The 15,870-nt window shown below is 39.3% G+C and overlaps 1 protein-coding gene across 3 annotated transcripts in view; it reads left to right on the plus strand.

Moving 5' to 3' along the window:
• Positions 1-15,870, plus strand: part of WDR48 (WD repeat domain 48) — a 44,443-nt gene that overhangs the window by 12,804 nt on the left and 15,769 nt on the right. For 2 of the 3 annotated variants that reach the window (XM_007116810.2, XM_007116809.3), the window contains exons 3-11: positions 1,813-1,891; positions 2,514-2,596; positions 2,715-2,844; positions 4,785-4,873; positions 5,255-5,356; positions 9,597-9,821; positions 11,497-11,571; positions 12,498-12,600; positions 13,415-13,512. In XM_007116810.2, the coding sequence (XP_007116872.1) occupies positions 1,813-1,891; positions 2,514-2,596; positions 2,715-2,844; positions 4,785-4,873; positions 5,255-5,356; positions 9,597-9,821; positions 11,497-11,571; positions 12,498-12,600; positions 13,415-13,512 (984 nt within the window). The other variant, XM_028479748.2, reaches the window with a different exon arrangement.

Raw genomic sequence — 15,870 nt, forward strand, 5'->3', positions numbered from 1 at the left:
AAGATTGAATATGCTTTTACATTTATAATTAACCTTGAACAAGTATTTGAGCTCTTCATTTAAAAGTGATTAGGGGGCTTCCCTGGTGGCGCAGTGGTTGAGAGTCCGCCTGCCGATGCAGGGGACTTGGGTTCGTGCCCCGGTCCGGGAAGATCCCACATGCCGCGGAGCGGCTGGGCCCGTGAGCCGCGGCCGCTGAGCCTGCGCGTCCGGAGCCTGTGCTCCGCAACGGGAGAGGCCGCAACAGTGAGAGGTCCGAGTACTGCAAAAAAATAAAAAAATAAATAAAAAATAAAAGTGATTGGGGTGCCCACAAAACCCATAGGCCTTATTATATAGTATAAAGTTGGTGTAAAAATATGAAAACAGGAGCAGGACTTAATGATATGTGAAGATAAATCCCCAGTCAAATGGAAAGGAGCTCTTTTTGTATTTTGTTTGAATGCCTGTATTGTGAATGACATAGAAGGGAAGATTCAGGGAAGAAGAAGGAGCATTTCTTGAACTCCTAGCTATGTACCAGACACTTAGCCCTTTCATATCCAATATGGTTTTAATAATCCTTCAAGGCAGATATTCAGATCCATTTTCATAGATGGGAAAATGGATTCAGAGAAACCCATGGTTAAGTAGCTAGTTCATGACAGAGAGTTAAAACCCAATCTAACCCTGAAACCCTGATGTTAGACCTTGTCATTTTAAAAGTCTGTGTCTTTTAGCAAGCCCTACAGGTCTGATGTTCCATCTGAAAAGGAACCACTACTTTGCACGGTTTCTGGATAGTTTCTTTAAATGGACTTTGGTCCAGTGGGCTTTGAATTCTTTAACCAGTGGAAACAGTGGTGGCCCAATGTTAAAAACATGGAAAGTAAGAAAACTATGGCTCTGAAATGCTTTTTGGAACTTATATTTGAATTGGAATGTCACTTTCCTGGAAATTTACAGTATTTCAAACAAATTAAGGAAAACAGGAACTAGCCTGGAAGAATTAGAAAGATGCCTATCCTGCCCTCAGACATCTCTTTCTGGTCCTCATTTTTATGACAAGATTGAATAGCATCATTTCTCAACTAGACTTGTAGAGAGCTATTCTTTTTGCCCATGAATCGTCTTGAACTTGCCTGTCTTAGGTGTAGGATATAACCAAATACTCTTCTTTAAAAGGCCTCTTCTGGTGATTAAACCAAGTGAGAGGAATAGAAAAATCTTGAGTTACTGAATTGAAATGATGATCCTTTAGCCCTTGGCTTCCATTTTTTCTCTGAAGGACTGAAGATACTGTGACAAAATGTTTAGTTCACAGGTTAAAACATCAGTAGGAAGCTAAGAGCAGAAGCGTGCATCCCCCTCTGCGGTCTGGCTACGCTTCTCACCACTCTCATCAGCTTCCTTTCTGTCCCTGCTGTCTGCTTTGAGCCTTCACCACTACTGAGTCAGATCCCCCCAGCCTGCAGATTTGTTCATGTCCTGTCCTTTCTAGTGAACCCCTTCCTATTGCACACGTGTCACACACAGTGCCTAGCCCAGATCTTGTTGCCTTCACTAATTCAGGGCATAAAAATTAAGCATTTTTCCTGGAAACCTAGACTTTCATCAGTAATAAAACTGTCCTGAAACAAAACTTCTGTTTATATCTGTCATGTGGAAGCATCAATTGTTTGATGAAATTCTACTCTGAATTCAGTTGTCAATTTTAAGACCTTAGAGCAGTGTGTCACATTAATTGAAGAATATAAACATATCTAATTTGTGATATATTTTATCCTCTAATATAGACTAAAGACATTTTTATGATTTTTCTTTTAATTTCAGCAAGATCCATATATAGCATCTATGGAACACCATACCGATTGGGTAAATGACATTGTACTCTGTTGTAATGGGAAAACATGTAAGTATTTCTTTGAATTTTTGGGCTGCTGGAAGATTTTAATTCAATTTGATATATTTTTCTTTTTTTTATGTAAGCCTTTTTATTGAAGTATAACATACATACAGAAAAGCACACACACCTTGAGAGTACAGCTCATTAAAATTTTGCAAGGTGAACATCCATATCAAGAAACAGATTACCGGAAGCCCCCTTATGCCACCCTTTCAGTCACTACCCCTTGTCCCAAGGTAACTGCTCTCATGTCTTATAAGCACTATTGATTAGTTTGCCTGCATTGTCATTGTATATAAATAGACTCATACAACATGTATTCTTCTTTTAACCTTATTAATATCTCTTTTTGTTTTCATTATGGTAAGATCCATTTCTTGGTTTTGCAATCTGTGTTAGAGAAACTTTTCATATATGTGTATGTGTATGTGTGTATGAATATTAAGGTGTTTGAATTAATGTTGGGAATATTATAAATATTCAATATACATAAATATTCAAATATTTATGTATGAACATTTTGTATGTATGTGTGAAAGTTTGAGACAATGTTACATTGTTTTATGTTAATTCTTTAAAATGGTGTTAAGTCACATTACTAAGGAGTTTAATTCTTTGCCTCTTCTAGTAATATCTGCTTCTTCTGACACAACAGTAAAAGTATGGAATGCACATAAGGGATTTTGCATGTCAACATTAAGGACACATAAGGTAAAACAACTAACACAATTTTCAATGTCTTTAGTGTAATACTCAGATTCAGTACTTCATGTGGCTCATTTGCTTATTGATCTACAGAGTAGATCAGAGTATGTGTATTTTGTTGCAGGATTATGTAAAAGCCTTAGCATATGCCAAGGATAAAGAACTGGTAGCATCGGCTGGGTTGGACCGACAAATATTCCTTTGGGATGTGAATACTCTAACAGCATTGACTGCCTCAAATAACACTGTCACAAGTAAGGTGTTTGAAAAAAATTTCTTTGAAAGTGATCCAAATTGACATAAATAAAGAATGGTTTATAAAACAAGTTTGATAAGTTTGCATCAAGAGAGTGGTTCTACCTACAGCGTTCTAGCCCCCAAGAGTATGATTAAACAACAAGGAACTAGTTTCTCACTGCAATCTAAAAATGGTAACTTCTCCAGGTGTAACCTGGTTATTTTTGTACATGTGCATGTGTTAGCTTCCTAGCTGAAGTGTAAGCTTCCACAGGGCAGAAGTGCCTGTCTTATTACTTTGTATATCCCAGCTGTGCCTGGCCCAAAGCCACACTCTAGTCAGATATTACTGATGGAGGTGGTGATTACCTGGCAAAAAGTAGGCAGTTTTTGACTTTTAAAAGTGTTACTATATACTAAGAGCCTTTGAGTTAATGGCCAACTTGGAAAATACCCAAAGGAAAGAAAGGTTTTTAGTGCCAATATCGTGGGACCCTTTCAGAGCAGATCTAAAGAATCCAGCCAACTCTTCCTGAACAGAAGAGTTCAGGAAGGCTAACCTAGCATCTAGAGGCAATTCAGAGACATTCACAGCAGGTTAGTAGCATGGATGCCTCATCAACTAAGAGATCTCAATTACCCAGTCAGATCCAGACAGGTCTAGACTTGAAACTCAGCTTACACTTGGCCCAACCAATAAGAGTTCACTAGGCCAGGTGTCAGTAGGGATTCTTGAGAGCACATTTACGGCTAAGCCTGGCCTAGAAGGTCTGTGTTCAGGATATGGGCCTGAACTATCTAGATTCCTACATAACAGGTCCAATTTGTCATGACTGTGGAATACTCATGTTGATATAACTAACAGTTCTAATATAATCTAGTGTGTGCCAAGAAGGGTAGGTTGGGAGACTGGCGTTTATAATTTCTTAAACATTATTTTTCCCTTTTTCTCAGGAAATATGTGAAGGTCTAAACACTATTCTTCCCTTGTTTTCCGTGATTTTTCACCTGTACACAATCTCAGGGATTCAGCAGCTGGTCCCTGCTGGGGGCTGTCATAATACATCATTTAGCTCTCTCTAGATGTAAGGCCTGCCTGAAAGAGACACTAACAAGAAGAAATGAAGCAAAAAAAGCAAGATTGTCCCAAGGTCAGAGACGAGGCTTAGTGGTTATAGATTCTGCAACAGATATGTCTTGCTTAGAATTGTTTAGAGAGGATATCAAATAAGTTTTTTATAATTATGGAGACAATAATAATAGCTAACATTTATTGAGCATTTAATATGAGCAGTTACTTTTCTAAATACTTTACATGTATTTACTCCTTTACTCACAGCATCTCAGTGTGTTTAAATTTATTCTTTGTTGTACAGTTGGAATCATACTGTATAGACAATTTTATATACATACTTCAGTGGTATTGAGTTCTGAATCAAAGGGCATGAATATGATTCTTGCTACACATTGTCTAATTTCCTTCTAGAAGAGTTGTACCAAATTATCATTCCACAAGTAATGTATGAGGGTGCCATTTTAACTGTATTTTTTGAGAATTAAGTATTGCCTTGTTTTTTATCTATATGGTAGGCAAAAATTGCATTTTTGTTTTGATTTGTGTTTTCTTGTAAATAATGAGTTTAGCCATAGTTTTCATTTTTATTGGCACATGTGCATCTTTGAAAATACATTACTTATGCAGATAGTTTCTTAAATGGCAGTGCAATTCAATTTAGCAAATATTTATTGAGCACTTGTGTATGCTCAAATCCAGAAGAGATGTAAATTTTGTTAACAATATTATGATTTAGAATTATTTCCATTATAGGGATTTCTTTTCCTTGGAGTACTCATAAAGATAAGATTTTCTAAATCGAATAATTAAACTTGCAATTTGTGCTAACTAGTTATTAAACAGCTGATGATTTTAACGTATAGCTCCATTTATCCTTACTAGCTTCTTCTTTAAGTGGGAACAAAGATTCCATTTATAGCCTGGCAATGAATCAACTGGGAACGATCATTGTATCAGGGTCCACTGAGAAGGTAAGGGGAAACTTAAAGGGTATATTTTAACACTAGAAAATAAAGAAACCAAAATAATTTGATCTGTGTAATTATAAAATATATAGACAGCGGTTTTGCCTGGTGGATACTAAAATAAGGTTTTATTTGAACAAATAAGAGTATAACTGTATAATTACTGTCGTGTGTGGTAACAGAGGCGGAGGGTGGAGTGGGGGAAGCCTGTGCTTTTTTTGACATTAAAAAGACTTCCTCCTACTTAAATAAGTTGGGAGCCTTGGACACTGTCTATTGGCAGAAGTAGTACTTCCCTCTCAGAATTTAATAGTTGTCATTTGACTTATAAAAGTCATCTATTATTTAAATGTGATCATTTGTATGATACTTTGTTAAAATTCACAGGTTTTAAGAGTATGGGATCCAAGAACATGTGCAAAACTAATGAAGCTTAAAGGGCACACGGATAATGTTAAAGCATTGCTGTTGAACAGAGATGGCACACAGGTATGCAGTTCACATGAACATTTACCTACTGACCTTGTCAAAATTTCATGCAGCAGAAGCTCCCCCACTTTGTATATTGTTGCATAGTTGGTTTGATCCAAAAGCCACGCATATTAGAAACTGTGGTCTAATTTTTAAATCCTTAAAATACTGAGTTGCACATATAATAATCCACATTTCAAAATTTCTCTGTTTGCCTAACTTTTAAATAAAGGCCAAATGAAGGATTTCCTAAGAATAATTTTAATGCAGGTGAGTATATGCAGTTATGATATGTATAGCTGAAATAATTTAAAATGTTCCCTTGTGTAAAGCAGAAGGAAGCTTTGGTATTGAATGCTTTCTGGCAGTGTAGTAGGTGGAAAATTTCCTCACAGTGGGTCTGTTTTCCAAGCAGATCTTGTCAGTTGACTATGTAGATACAGTCTATAGATTTAGTTATCTAACATAGTACTTAGAGTCAGCATTTCAAAGAAAAACATTTTGGTAATGTTTGAACATGTATTAATACTCTGTTGGCCACATAATTTGTGAATTCTATATCACAGTTCTGTCCTGTAGCAGTAGAAAGTGATCTTTCATCAGTGTAGATAATAAAAAACAAAAACTGAGCACCATTTTATGTTATGACATAGCTCTACCATGTACTGCTGCCATTTTTTGCATAGGGCAGGGGTCATTGGAATTGATTGTGATTGGTTTAGAAGGAGAGTATGAATGTGATGAGATGAGATGAGAAACACCATTGGTCTGTTACTACTGTGGAAATTATGTCATGGAAGTTGCCTCACACATGAATTAGAGAAGCCTTTGTCTCCAGAGGTGAAAAGAAGGTTTGAAAAACTGGCCAAAGGAAAGAAATTATTTTTTCAGAACCAGGCAGAGAAGCTTGAATATTCCCATGGAGGTCTTTGGAGATGTGGAAGGATCTTGATATTAAAGTATTGTGTGGCCTTGAGGAGAGGAATCTACTGGTCCCTAGTTTGCTTATGTGCAAAGTGGGAGTCATAATATTTAGTTAGTGTAATTGGTGAGAAGAGTAGAAATAATAAATATATTCTTGTCTGTAAGCCATGACATTTTCTAGAGCTCTTGAGTTTCTTCATAGCAGCATTTTCATGTGAGTCTAAAAAGCCCAGTACAGGGGAATTCTCTGGCAGTCCAGTGGTTAGGACTCCATGCTTTTACTGCCGGGTCCCAGGTTCAATCCCTGGTCGGGGAACGAAGATCCCACAAGCCATGAGGCGTGGCCAAAAAAAGCCCAGTACAGTTAGCTCCTCACTGTTGCAGTAGCTGCTAGGCTACACTTGAGATGGTTGTCCATGCCTAGTTCTGTTAGCTTTGTCCAGGATTGAACTAGTTCATGTGGTCTCCATGGGACTGCGCTTAACTAGAGGCTATAGACAAGATGGTTTCCAGAAATGGGCTGTGGGCCTGGCAGACTTTCGTAAATCTCCTCCTGTCTGCTACACTCCATGCCTTGTTTCCTATATAGACAATTATGAATGTGCTTTTACTTAAGACGATTTAGGTAGCACATTTACTTACAAATGCACTTCACCTGTAGTCAGTTCCACTTACTGAAAGCAGAGAAGGTGATGTAGTACTACTTTAAAAGCTGCCTGTCAGCCTTAGAGTAAATAATTAAGCAGATACCATTCCTCCTCTAGTTCCTCCTTCATCTGTTTTCCTTATTGGCAACGAGAGACTAAAGGTAGATTTAGCCACCAACAACACGGCATCCTTACATTAGGGAATTGATCAAGAAAATGTCTGTAATAACTACTCAACTGAGAAAAGAGAGGAGGAAAAAAGAAACCTTTACATACTGATTCACAAACTCTTGCAACATGGAAGAAGTAACCATCGGTTACTGGACCAGAGTATATACTGCATCTTGCAGAGTTGCCCTGCAAGCTTCTAATGTAGGGTCTTTGCTGGCATTGTAAGTCAGGGACTTATGATAAGATATGTATAATAGGCCAAAGAATCCCATCAATGTCAGCCTATTGCCTCACTTCCTTCATTGTATTGATAGTAAGATACATAGCAAATCTTACTATCTGAGGTCTGTCACCATGGCAGTTGTTCTGATTGTGCCAACATTCGTGGGGCAAGCCAGCTGACTTTTCAGTCCTTGTACTCGCTCAGGCAATTGATTGAGGATCTGGGACAACCTGCCATCTTGCTCTGAGTCAGTCACATCCTTGTGTGTCACTCACAGGGTTTTCCTTGGTAATACAAGTCCTGCTGAACCTAGCTCATGGGTCGGGGGTATCTGAGCATTAGGTCACTCCTTGCCCCTGACTTGCTCACTGGGCTGCTCTCTATTGGCAATTACAATTGTGTGTAAGCGACCATCCCAGAAACACTTTGTGTTGGTCAACAGCAGCCTGGCCCCAATACACTGGTACCTCTCATGTCCATTGGCAGAAGCACAGAGCACCTGATCAGGCTATAGAATCTGTTCCCCTAAGTCTGACTTAGCAGAACCATTTGGGGCATTCTGTCCTAATCCCAGAGGCCACCTGATAATGAAGGGGTCTTCATTTTTATCCAGTGAAAGGGTGGAGGCAGTGGGAAATGTTTTGATGACTCCTCTAGCTCCTATAGGATATCAGGCACTAGAATTCCTATAAGATGGGCACATCCTTCAACCATACTACCAAATGCTGCAAAGATGTTTGCCTGCATAGTACTTTAAAGGTGTTTGCTGCTTTTTAGCAGTCTTAGAATACTGACTACCATCAAAGATTATTTTGTATTCTATATCAGGGTTGATATAGAACTCTAATATACTCTGTGTTTCCTCATCCACTTTCACCTGTGCATTCTGGGTTTGGAGCTTATCTCTTTACTGCTGTAAGTCACCCAGCCTGTGAGGACTTTCAGCCCATCATCTTTGCCTTCCTTTTCCTAAAGTTGTCAGACCTTATTCCCTGCAGATATGTGGTCTAGAATCTGAGTGATCAAAGCTTTACTAACAGCTTTGCCACCACAGAGTAGCATCGCTTCCTGGAATGGAGAACTCCTCCCTGCCTTCTCCCCATCAGACTGCCACAGTGCTCCTACACACGTGATGAAGGTCTGCTTGCCACCTTACTCCTGACAGTTTCTTTATTGGTTAGTCTCTTGGTTCTCTTGTGAACTAGTTGGAATTGGTGACTAAAGCACGGATGCTCCTGACAGCTTATGGGGGCGTCTGTTAGTATGGTGTTTGTTTAATTAAACATGTCTGAAGGCCCCTTCAAGTCAGAGCAGGCCAGTAAATCCCTAGTACTCCTGAAGGCCTCATCTGTTCAAACACTGTCCAGGTCTCCAAGCCCACAACTATCTTCTCTTCTTTGATGCTCTTTGCCTGCTTAATTTCATGCAGCAGCACCAGCAGTTCCTTTCCCCTCAGGGTGATTTTTTCCCCAAAGAAATAAGTTTTATCCCTTTCCTCAGGTCACCACAGTAACTAGTAGAGAACACCAGGCATGCTGAATGTGAATGTGGGGTGGCTGATTGTTCCTGTTTCTGTCACACTCTCTGTGTGCTCAGCCCTGATTTGTGTACCTGCAACTTCTATGTAGTTGACACTCCTGAACCTTTAGAAATCGTCAGAATTGCCAGTGTTAACTCTGAAGGCTGAGGGTCTACATTTTATATTAATGGATGTTGAACTTGAAGCTCATATGGGAAGTATCCAAGCTCACAGAGTGAGTGGCAAGCCTAGATTTTGCTTTTGGCTCCTGTCAGTAGAATCCAGGAGACCTGGCAGGCCATCAGGAATCCAGAGCTGTGAGGTGGGGGACAAAACAGAGGTGTGACCCAGGGCTCCAGAAGGCTTCCTTGCCTAGTGCAATGCTTGTCAAACTTGGCATACCAGAATGACCTGGAGAGCCTGTTGAAACAGATTGCTGAGCCCCACCAGATTTTCTGCCTCATTAGGTCTGGAATGGGAACGGGGAATTTACATTTTTAACATGTTCCCAAGGGATGGTGATGCAGCAAGTGGCCAGGTACACAGGACAGAGGAAGTTTTGCTCAGAGGGTTCCCCTGCTTGAGCCCATACTGTTGCCTTTGGTTGTTTCAGCCTGTGGTGTATGCTTGTCAGAAGTCTTTATGAGAGGCAGGAATACAGGTTGTTAGAGGCGTGTGTTTGACATTGTGGAGTCAGGAGCGAAGACAAGTGCAAAGCACAAGAAAGCAGGAACTTTTTGGCAGGTTTCTAACCTTAGCTTTCTTTGTTCTCAGTGCCTTTCTGGCAGTTCTGATGGGACAATTCGCCTTTGGTCCCTTGGCCAGCAGAGATGTATAGCAACGTACCGAGTGCATGATGAAGGTGTTTGGGCTCTACAGGTCAATGACACCTTCACACATGTGTACTCTGGAGGAAGGGACAGGAAGATTTATTGTACAGACCTAAGAAACCCTGACATTCGGGTGCTAATTTGTGAAGAAAAAGCACCAGTTCTCAAGGTATGTCATATGTTTTAGTTTTATGATTAAGATTGTTACATGTGCTAGCCAAATACAGCAAAATCAATATTAAAACACAAGTCAACTGTGAGGTTGTAAAAAGATACTTGTTAGTCACCCATAGAAGAAGTGGCAACTTCATGGGTACATCAGGGATGGATGGCTCTCGCACTGGCAAATCCTAGTGAGCTGGCCCCAAAGTGCTCCTGAGCTCTCCTGGCTTTCCTAACCTGTCCTTAGAGGAGGAATACGAGGAGTTCAGGTATCTGAGAGTGGACAGCAAAGCAGAAATTTGTCCACTGCCTCAAGAGGAGGATGTGGAAGAGTGCTCCTGAAGAAGAGGGGAAGCTGGTTCATATTCCAAACCATCACTGCCTCAAAATAGTCCTGGGTAATGGGTAAAAGGATACTTGAGAAGCCATCCATATTGACACCTGCTAAAAGTGAAGCCTAGAAAATGGCCAGTCATCATTGACAAGATGTTCAGTCTCACCGATGTTCACAGAATTGCACATTAAGACAATGGTGAGGAGATTTCCAGGTTTAAAATAGAGGCGTAAAGACAGCACTCCCCCCCACCCCTTCTCGGAAATCATCTGAAAACAACAAGGAAAGCAGGAAACAGAATTGTAAATACCCATCATCTACGAAACTAAGTGACATCTGAAACCACAGTATAGGAGGAAGGACTGAAAAAGGGAATAGAGGTCAAATGAGACACTTGAGAGGATGCCTATGGTCTAAGAGCTCACATAATACTGGCCAATTACAGTTCTTTAAAACAGATGGCACAGCCTAATGGACAAAAGCAATAATCCTTTAGAGAAGCAAGAGAGTGGAGGCTAAAATACAGACACAGCATGTGTGCAGGAAGCACACTGCTGGGGAGAATCACGTGTGGAGGAGAAACTGCACTGCGAGTCCCGCAGCTACCAGGATCTCTTGGCTGTGGAGAAAAAGACTAGAAGTGTTTAGCACAGGCACAACCATGTTGTAAGGAGCATCACTTTGAACTGAAGAGGATTCCTACTTGCTAGTGGTTCAGCCCTGTCCCCATGTCTAAAAGCCTCCAATTTCCTGGCGCAGGAAGAATAGTGGGCAAATGTAGTCATTCCATTTGCATAATGTATACATGGGTATATGTGTATTTTTATATGTATGCTATTTTAAACATATAGGAGGACACAGTAAACTGTTCACAAAGTACAGTTGTATTCCTTAAGCAAGTGGGGGCGGTACATTATGTGGGTACTTTTCCTTTTGCTGTGTTGTTAGAATGGTTGTTTTGGTTTTTGCTACAAACATTTTCCAAGAAAAAAACGTATTTCCTTGTTACTAAGAACATGAAGACAAAACACAGGAGTGACAAAACCAACAAGTTATGGTAAGTCATCCTTTTGACTGTACCCATTTAGAACCCTTAAATTAACCACACTTAAAACTTTAAGCCACTGTTTTTGGTAAGTAGGCACCCCTATTACACTTTCATAGGGCTATGAATTCCTTTAGCAAAGAGACTCATTCTTCTGTGCATCCCTAGCTTTTAACACACGCTGTGGTATCATCAGCACACAGATGTTGAATGAAGGAGTTGATATTTAATAGTGTATAGCTGGTCCTGGCAGTTCAGAAGAGTCAGCATTCCACAAAGCAATATTTTTGTGCTTTATTTCAGATGGAGCTTGACAGATCAGCTGATCCCCCTCCTGCAATTTGGGTTGCAACAACGAAGTCTACAGTAAATAAATGGGTGAGTGAGCCACTGTATATCTGGCAAAGGTTTATAAACATGTGGTTTGTTATCACGGACCTCCCAGGTACCAGTAGCAAATGCTCAGTATGAGCCTGACTCTCAGCATGCTTTTGGACAGTGACAAAAATCTGAAAACCCCTACAAATGCAGGTGTAATCCTAAGGATTGTACAAAAATTAAGGTCATAGTCAAAATGCAGCTTCTGACTTCTTTGTTAGGAGCCGAGATACACATTTGATGTGCTTAGAATAAGCACTGTTCCCTGATAAAACCAGTAAAGTACAGCTTTAAAGTAGTACAGCTTCTGACCTCATGAAGCTGTATTTGAAAAGAGGCAGCCCAAGTACCAACACAGCAGGGAAACTCTAGGATTCTATTTTTCTAAACGTAAGAGAAAGCAGAAAGTTGTTTTTTCAAATTCATTTCCTTTTTCTTTATAGCATGAAGAACAGGTATAGAAATAAAGGATAAGCAGAGAGAAGTCACAAAAGTACTATTAATTCTTAAGTGTTAATTAAAGATTTAAGTTTTCTTGCTTACCAGACTGTTTGTGGATAACAAAAGAGAAAGTGTTTGCATTTATTCCTGTTTATATGTAGATCAAGTGGTCTTTCTCTGTACTTCTTAAAAAAATGTTATAAAACTTGTTTAAATTTCATTGTGCCGATTTGAGATCAACATAGCTTTACCTGGAAGAGTGCCTAATCTTCTCTCCAAAAAGACAACATTCCCTTCTTAATTTTTGTTTTGTATTTTTTAAATCATGATAGGTAATTGTATTTTGTGACTAAGTATTTTTTGGTTGATGTTGTTATTGTCGGTTTTTCTCATTTGTTCTTTGTTGTTGTTTTTTTTCTTTGTTTTTCTTGCCACTTTAAACTAATTGGCATAAAATGATTAAATAATGAATTTTGTTCCTTTAGACATTGAAAGGAATTCATAATTTTAGAGCCTCTGGAGATTATGACAATGACTGTACAAATCCTATAACACCCCTTTGTACACAACCCGACCAGGTTATTAAAGGTAAGTAAGGATGTTGGAAGGTATTGTCCATTTTACTGAAGTTAATTATACTTACTAAGAAATTGACAAAAATAAAGGAGATGACCTTCCTTTAAATGTAATCCTGATGTCAACAAAAGACAAATAGTATATTGGTTTGTTTTTAATAGAAGAAAAATACTTTTTAAATGCTTTTTAGTGACTTTAAAAATTGAGCTTTCTTGAGTTAATCTTTTTGCCCAGCATTAGAATAATCTTGGTCTTGGTAAAGCCAGCAATCACTTTGTAAAAGATATAAGATGTAATGTTGTCTTTTGGCACAAGCAAGAATGGTCAGATCTGGCCCCTGAATTCTGCATGCTACAACTGTGAGTGAGAGCTCTGACTTCAAGGGGATTAGAGTATTGAATGGTGTGTTTATCTATAGTTAGATGTACATGCTGTGACCTTTAGGATAGAATGTCCATTCAGGAGAAGGAAGATAGGGAACAAAAGTTAATGAGAGATAGGACTAATTCAGAGATTTCCTGTCATCATGTGGACTTTTCCTAGTGGGTAAAAAAAATTATTAAGGGGTTTGCTCTTAATAATTTTCCTAGTAGACCCTTGAAATGAATGGAGAGTCTTTTAATCTGTTATTAAAATCAGACAGTTTTTCTTTGGTTAGCCTTAAATTGCCTTAGATATCATTATATGGTCTTCTGATTTACCTTCTCCTTTCTGAGGGCTAGTATGATTTACATTCTGTTACAATACATGCCAGTTAACATTATTGCTGTACTGTGAATTTAAATGTAGTATTGTTTTCCTAATTGTGTGGATTTTTTTCCTTTAGGGGGTGCTAGTATTATTCAGTGTCACATTCTTAATGATAAGAGACATATATTAACCAAAGATACCAATAATAATGTGGCATATTGGGATGTATTAAAGGTAAGTATGTTTATAATTAAATATAGGTTATTGGATTATGTATCCCTTTATTTTTTACTGTAGTCTGTGTGTATGTGTTATATGTGTGTGTGTATAAAATAACCAAGATGATAATCATATAAATAAAGATTTAATTGCAGCCTTATTTTGGGGTGGATATATATATTCTTATGTGAATATTAGATAAGGCCATAGTTTATCTTTTTAAGTACCCAGAATTTGAATGGAACCGTTTTCTCTGTTAAGTGTATTACAAACTGTGTTGTGCTGCCTTCCCTTAAAATGAAAACATCAGAGTTCCTCGTCCTTGAAACTGTTGACATTTTGGCAGGGGGGTGGGGTAGGATCTGTCCTGTGCATTGTAGGATGTTTAGGAGCATCCCTTAGCCTCTACCCAGTAGATGCCAGTAGCCACCTTCATCCCTATCCCCCACTTCAGTTATAATAACCAAAAATGTCTCTGGATATTGCCACATGTTTAGGGGGAGGAAGGAAGAAGAAGGATGCAAAATCACCCTGGGTTGAGAACCACTGGAGTACACAGAATAAGTTTGGCCATTTCTTAGGATTTATAGCCATCACTAGTAGTGATTATAGCAGTTACTACTGCTATAATGTTACTGGTCATGTTATAGTGACTCCTTGGATAGTTGAGATGTATTAAGCTGTTCAACCACATTATAAATAGCACTGAAGAATTTATAGACAGATTGAAAAGTTTGCTTTTAGAATCCTGACAAATGTCCCTTCTTAGTGTTGTTGTTATATTTGTTCAAAAAATATTTCTGAAATGAATGAATACTGTGTGCAAAGAACTGTGCTGAGGGTCACAAATGATGAAAAAGTCTATTTCATGATCCCTTCTGGTAGGAGGGACAACAGAGCACAAGATAGCTTATGGACAAGGGTGATTACTTACAACTGGAGAAATCAGGAGAACCTCACAGTGGAGAAATCATTTGAACAGGGCCTTAAAGGATTCCAGCAGATGGATTATGGGAGGGCAGTTTAGGAAGAGGGAGTGAATGACAAAGGCACAGAAGAGGAAGGTAATCAAAACATACTTATTCAGGGCCAGGTGAACAGTTTTGTATAGCTGGAGACCAGAGTAAGTATAAGAGTAGTAGGGGTGTGTAAAGATGAAAGATGAGATTCATGTCATTTACCAAAAAGTCATGAATTTCAGGCTCCAGGCTTAGCCTTTCTTTGGTACTTCCTAAAGATTCTTAATCGTAGATGATTTTAGAGCAGGAAAACCCTATGTTCAGAGCAGTAGCAGTATGTATAATGGGAAAGAAGCTGGAAGTCAGGAAGTCAGTTGTCTTAAGCATAATGACGTGGGGAATCTAAAGAAAGAGATGGATGACTTTTGGCCACTCTGAAGCCTTGGAGAGATCCTGGCCAGGCCGAAGACATCAGATCTCATTGTCCTCCAGGCCTTCCACCCTCCCCTGGAGTCCCTCAATAAAACGGTTTGATCCAAAAATAAAAGAAGAGACAGATGTTGGGTATATTTTAAAGGAAGAATTGAAAAGATCTGGTATTTTGGTTAGGTTCCTGGTTATAAGGAACAGAGGTTCACTTAAGTTAACTTCTGGATTCAAAGAATAAACACATTTCTTTCTCGGAAAAGGGGACTGTCTCTGAATGGAAACCTTGGCCTGACTAACACGTTCCCCCGCTGTGGCACAGCTGTGTGGGAAATCATATTATAGAACAGTTGCTTGGTGAGCATGGCTTCAAAACAAGAGACCTTAGTTGAGTGGAAAATTTAATTGCAGTAGGCTTCAAAAATTCCGATTGGTTTTTTCCCTACAGTAGAGATGTGCTTGTCAGGGGACCCGAAACTCACGTTTGTTTCAGAGAGGGGTTCTGTGAAGACAGAGAGGATCCAGAGTAGCCCTAAGGACCTCATCAGTAGGAATTTGGCTGCTTCACCACTAATGTGGTCCTAGCTCTGCCCTGTGGCTAGGCTTTACCTTATGCTGCGCAGCATCTTATGTTCTCCAGAATATCTAACAAAGTCAAATCAAGCCAGTTCCTCTTTGATTTTCTGCCTATGAGTCTGATGTCCTCTCTTGGTCTAATTAGCTGAAGTCTGAGTAGGGTCCTGCTGTCTGAATGGGAGATAGTTCTACTTAGATGGGGTGCTCAGCTGTCATGCACCATCATTGGCATTTTTGTGTCCCTGGCAGCTTCCCATATCCAGACACTAGACCTTGAGGTTTTAAGATCAAGTGATCAGGCAAAATAGACATTGCATTATACAGATATATGGAAGTCAAGAATATTTAGCACCATAGGCTCAGAGTTAGAGCTGCGTTCTGACCTTGGCTCTGCCAGCTACTAGCCAGGTGA

The sequence above is a fragment of the Physeter macrocephalus genome, chromosome 18 (assembly GCF_002837175.3).
Source record: "Physeter macrocephalus isolate SW-GA chromosome 18, ASM283717v5, whole genome shotgun sequence".
NCBI classification, from domain to species: Eukaryota; Metazoa; Chordata; class Mammalia; order Artiodactyla; family Physeteridae; genus Physeter; species Physeter macrocephalus.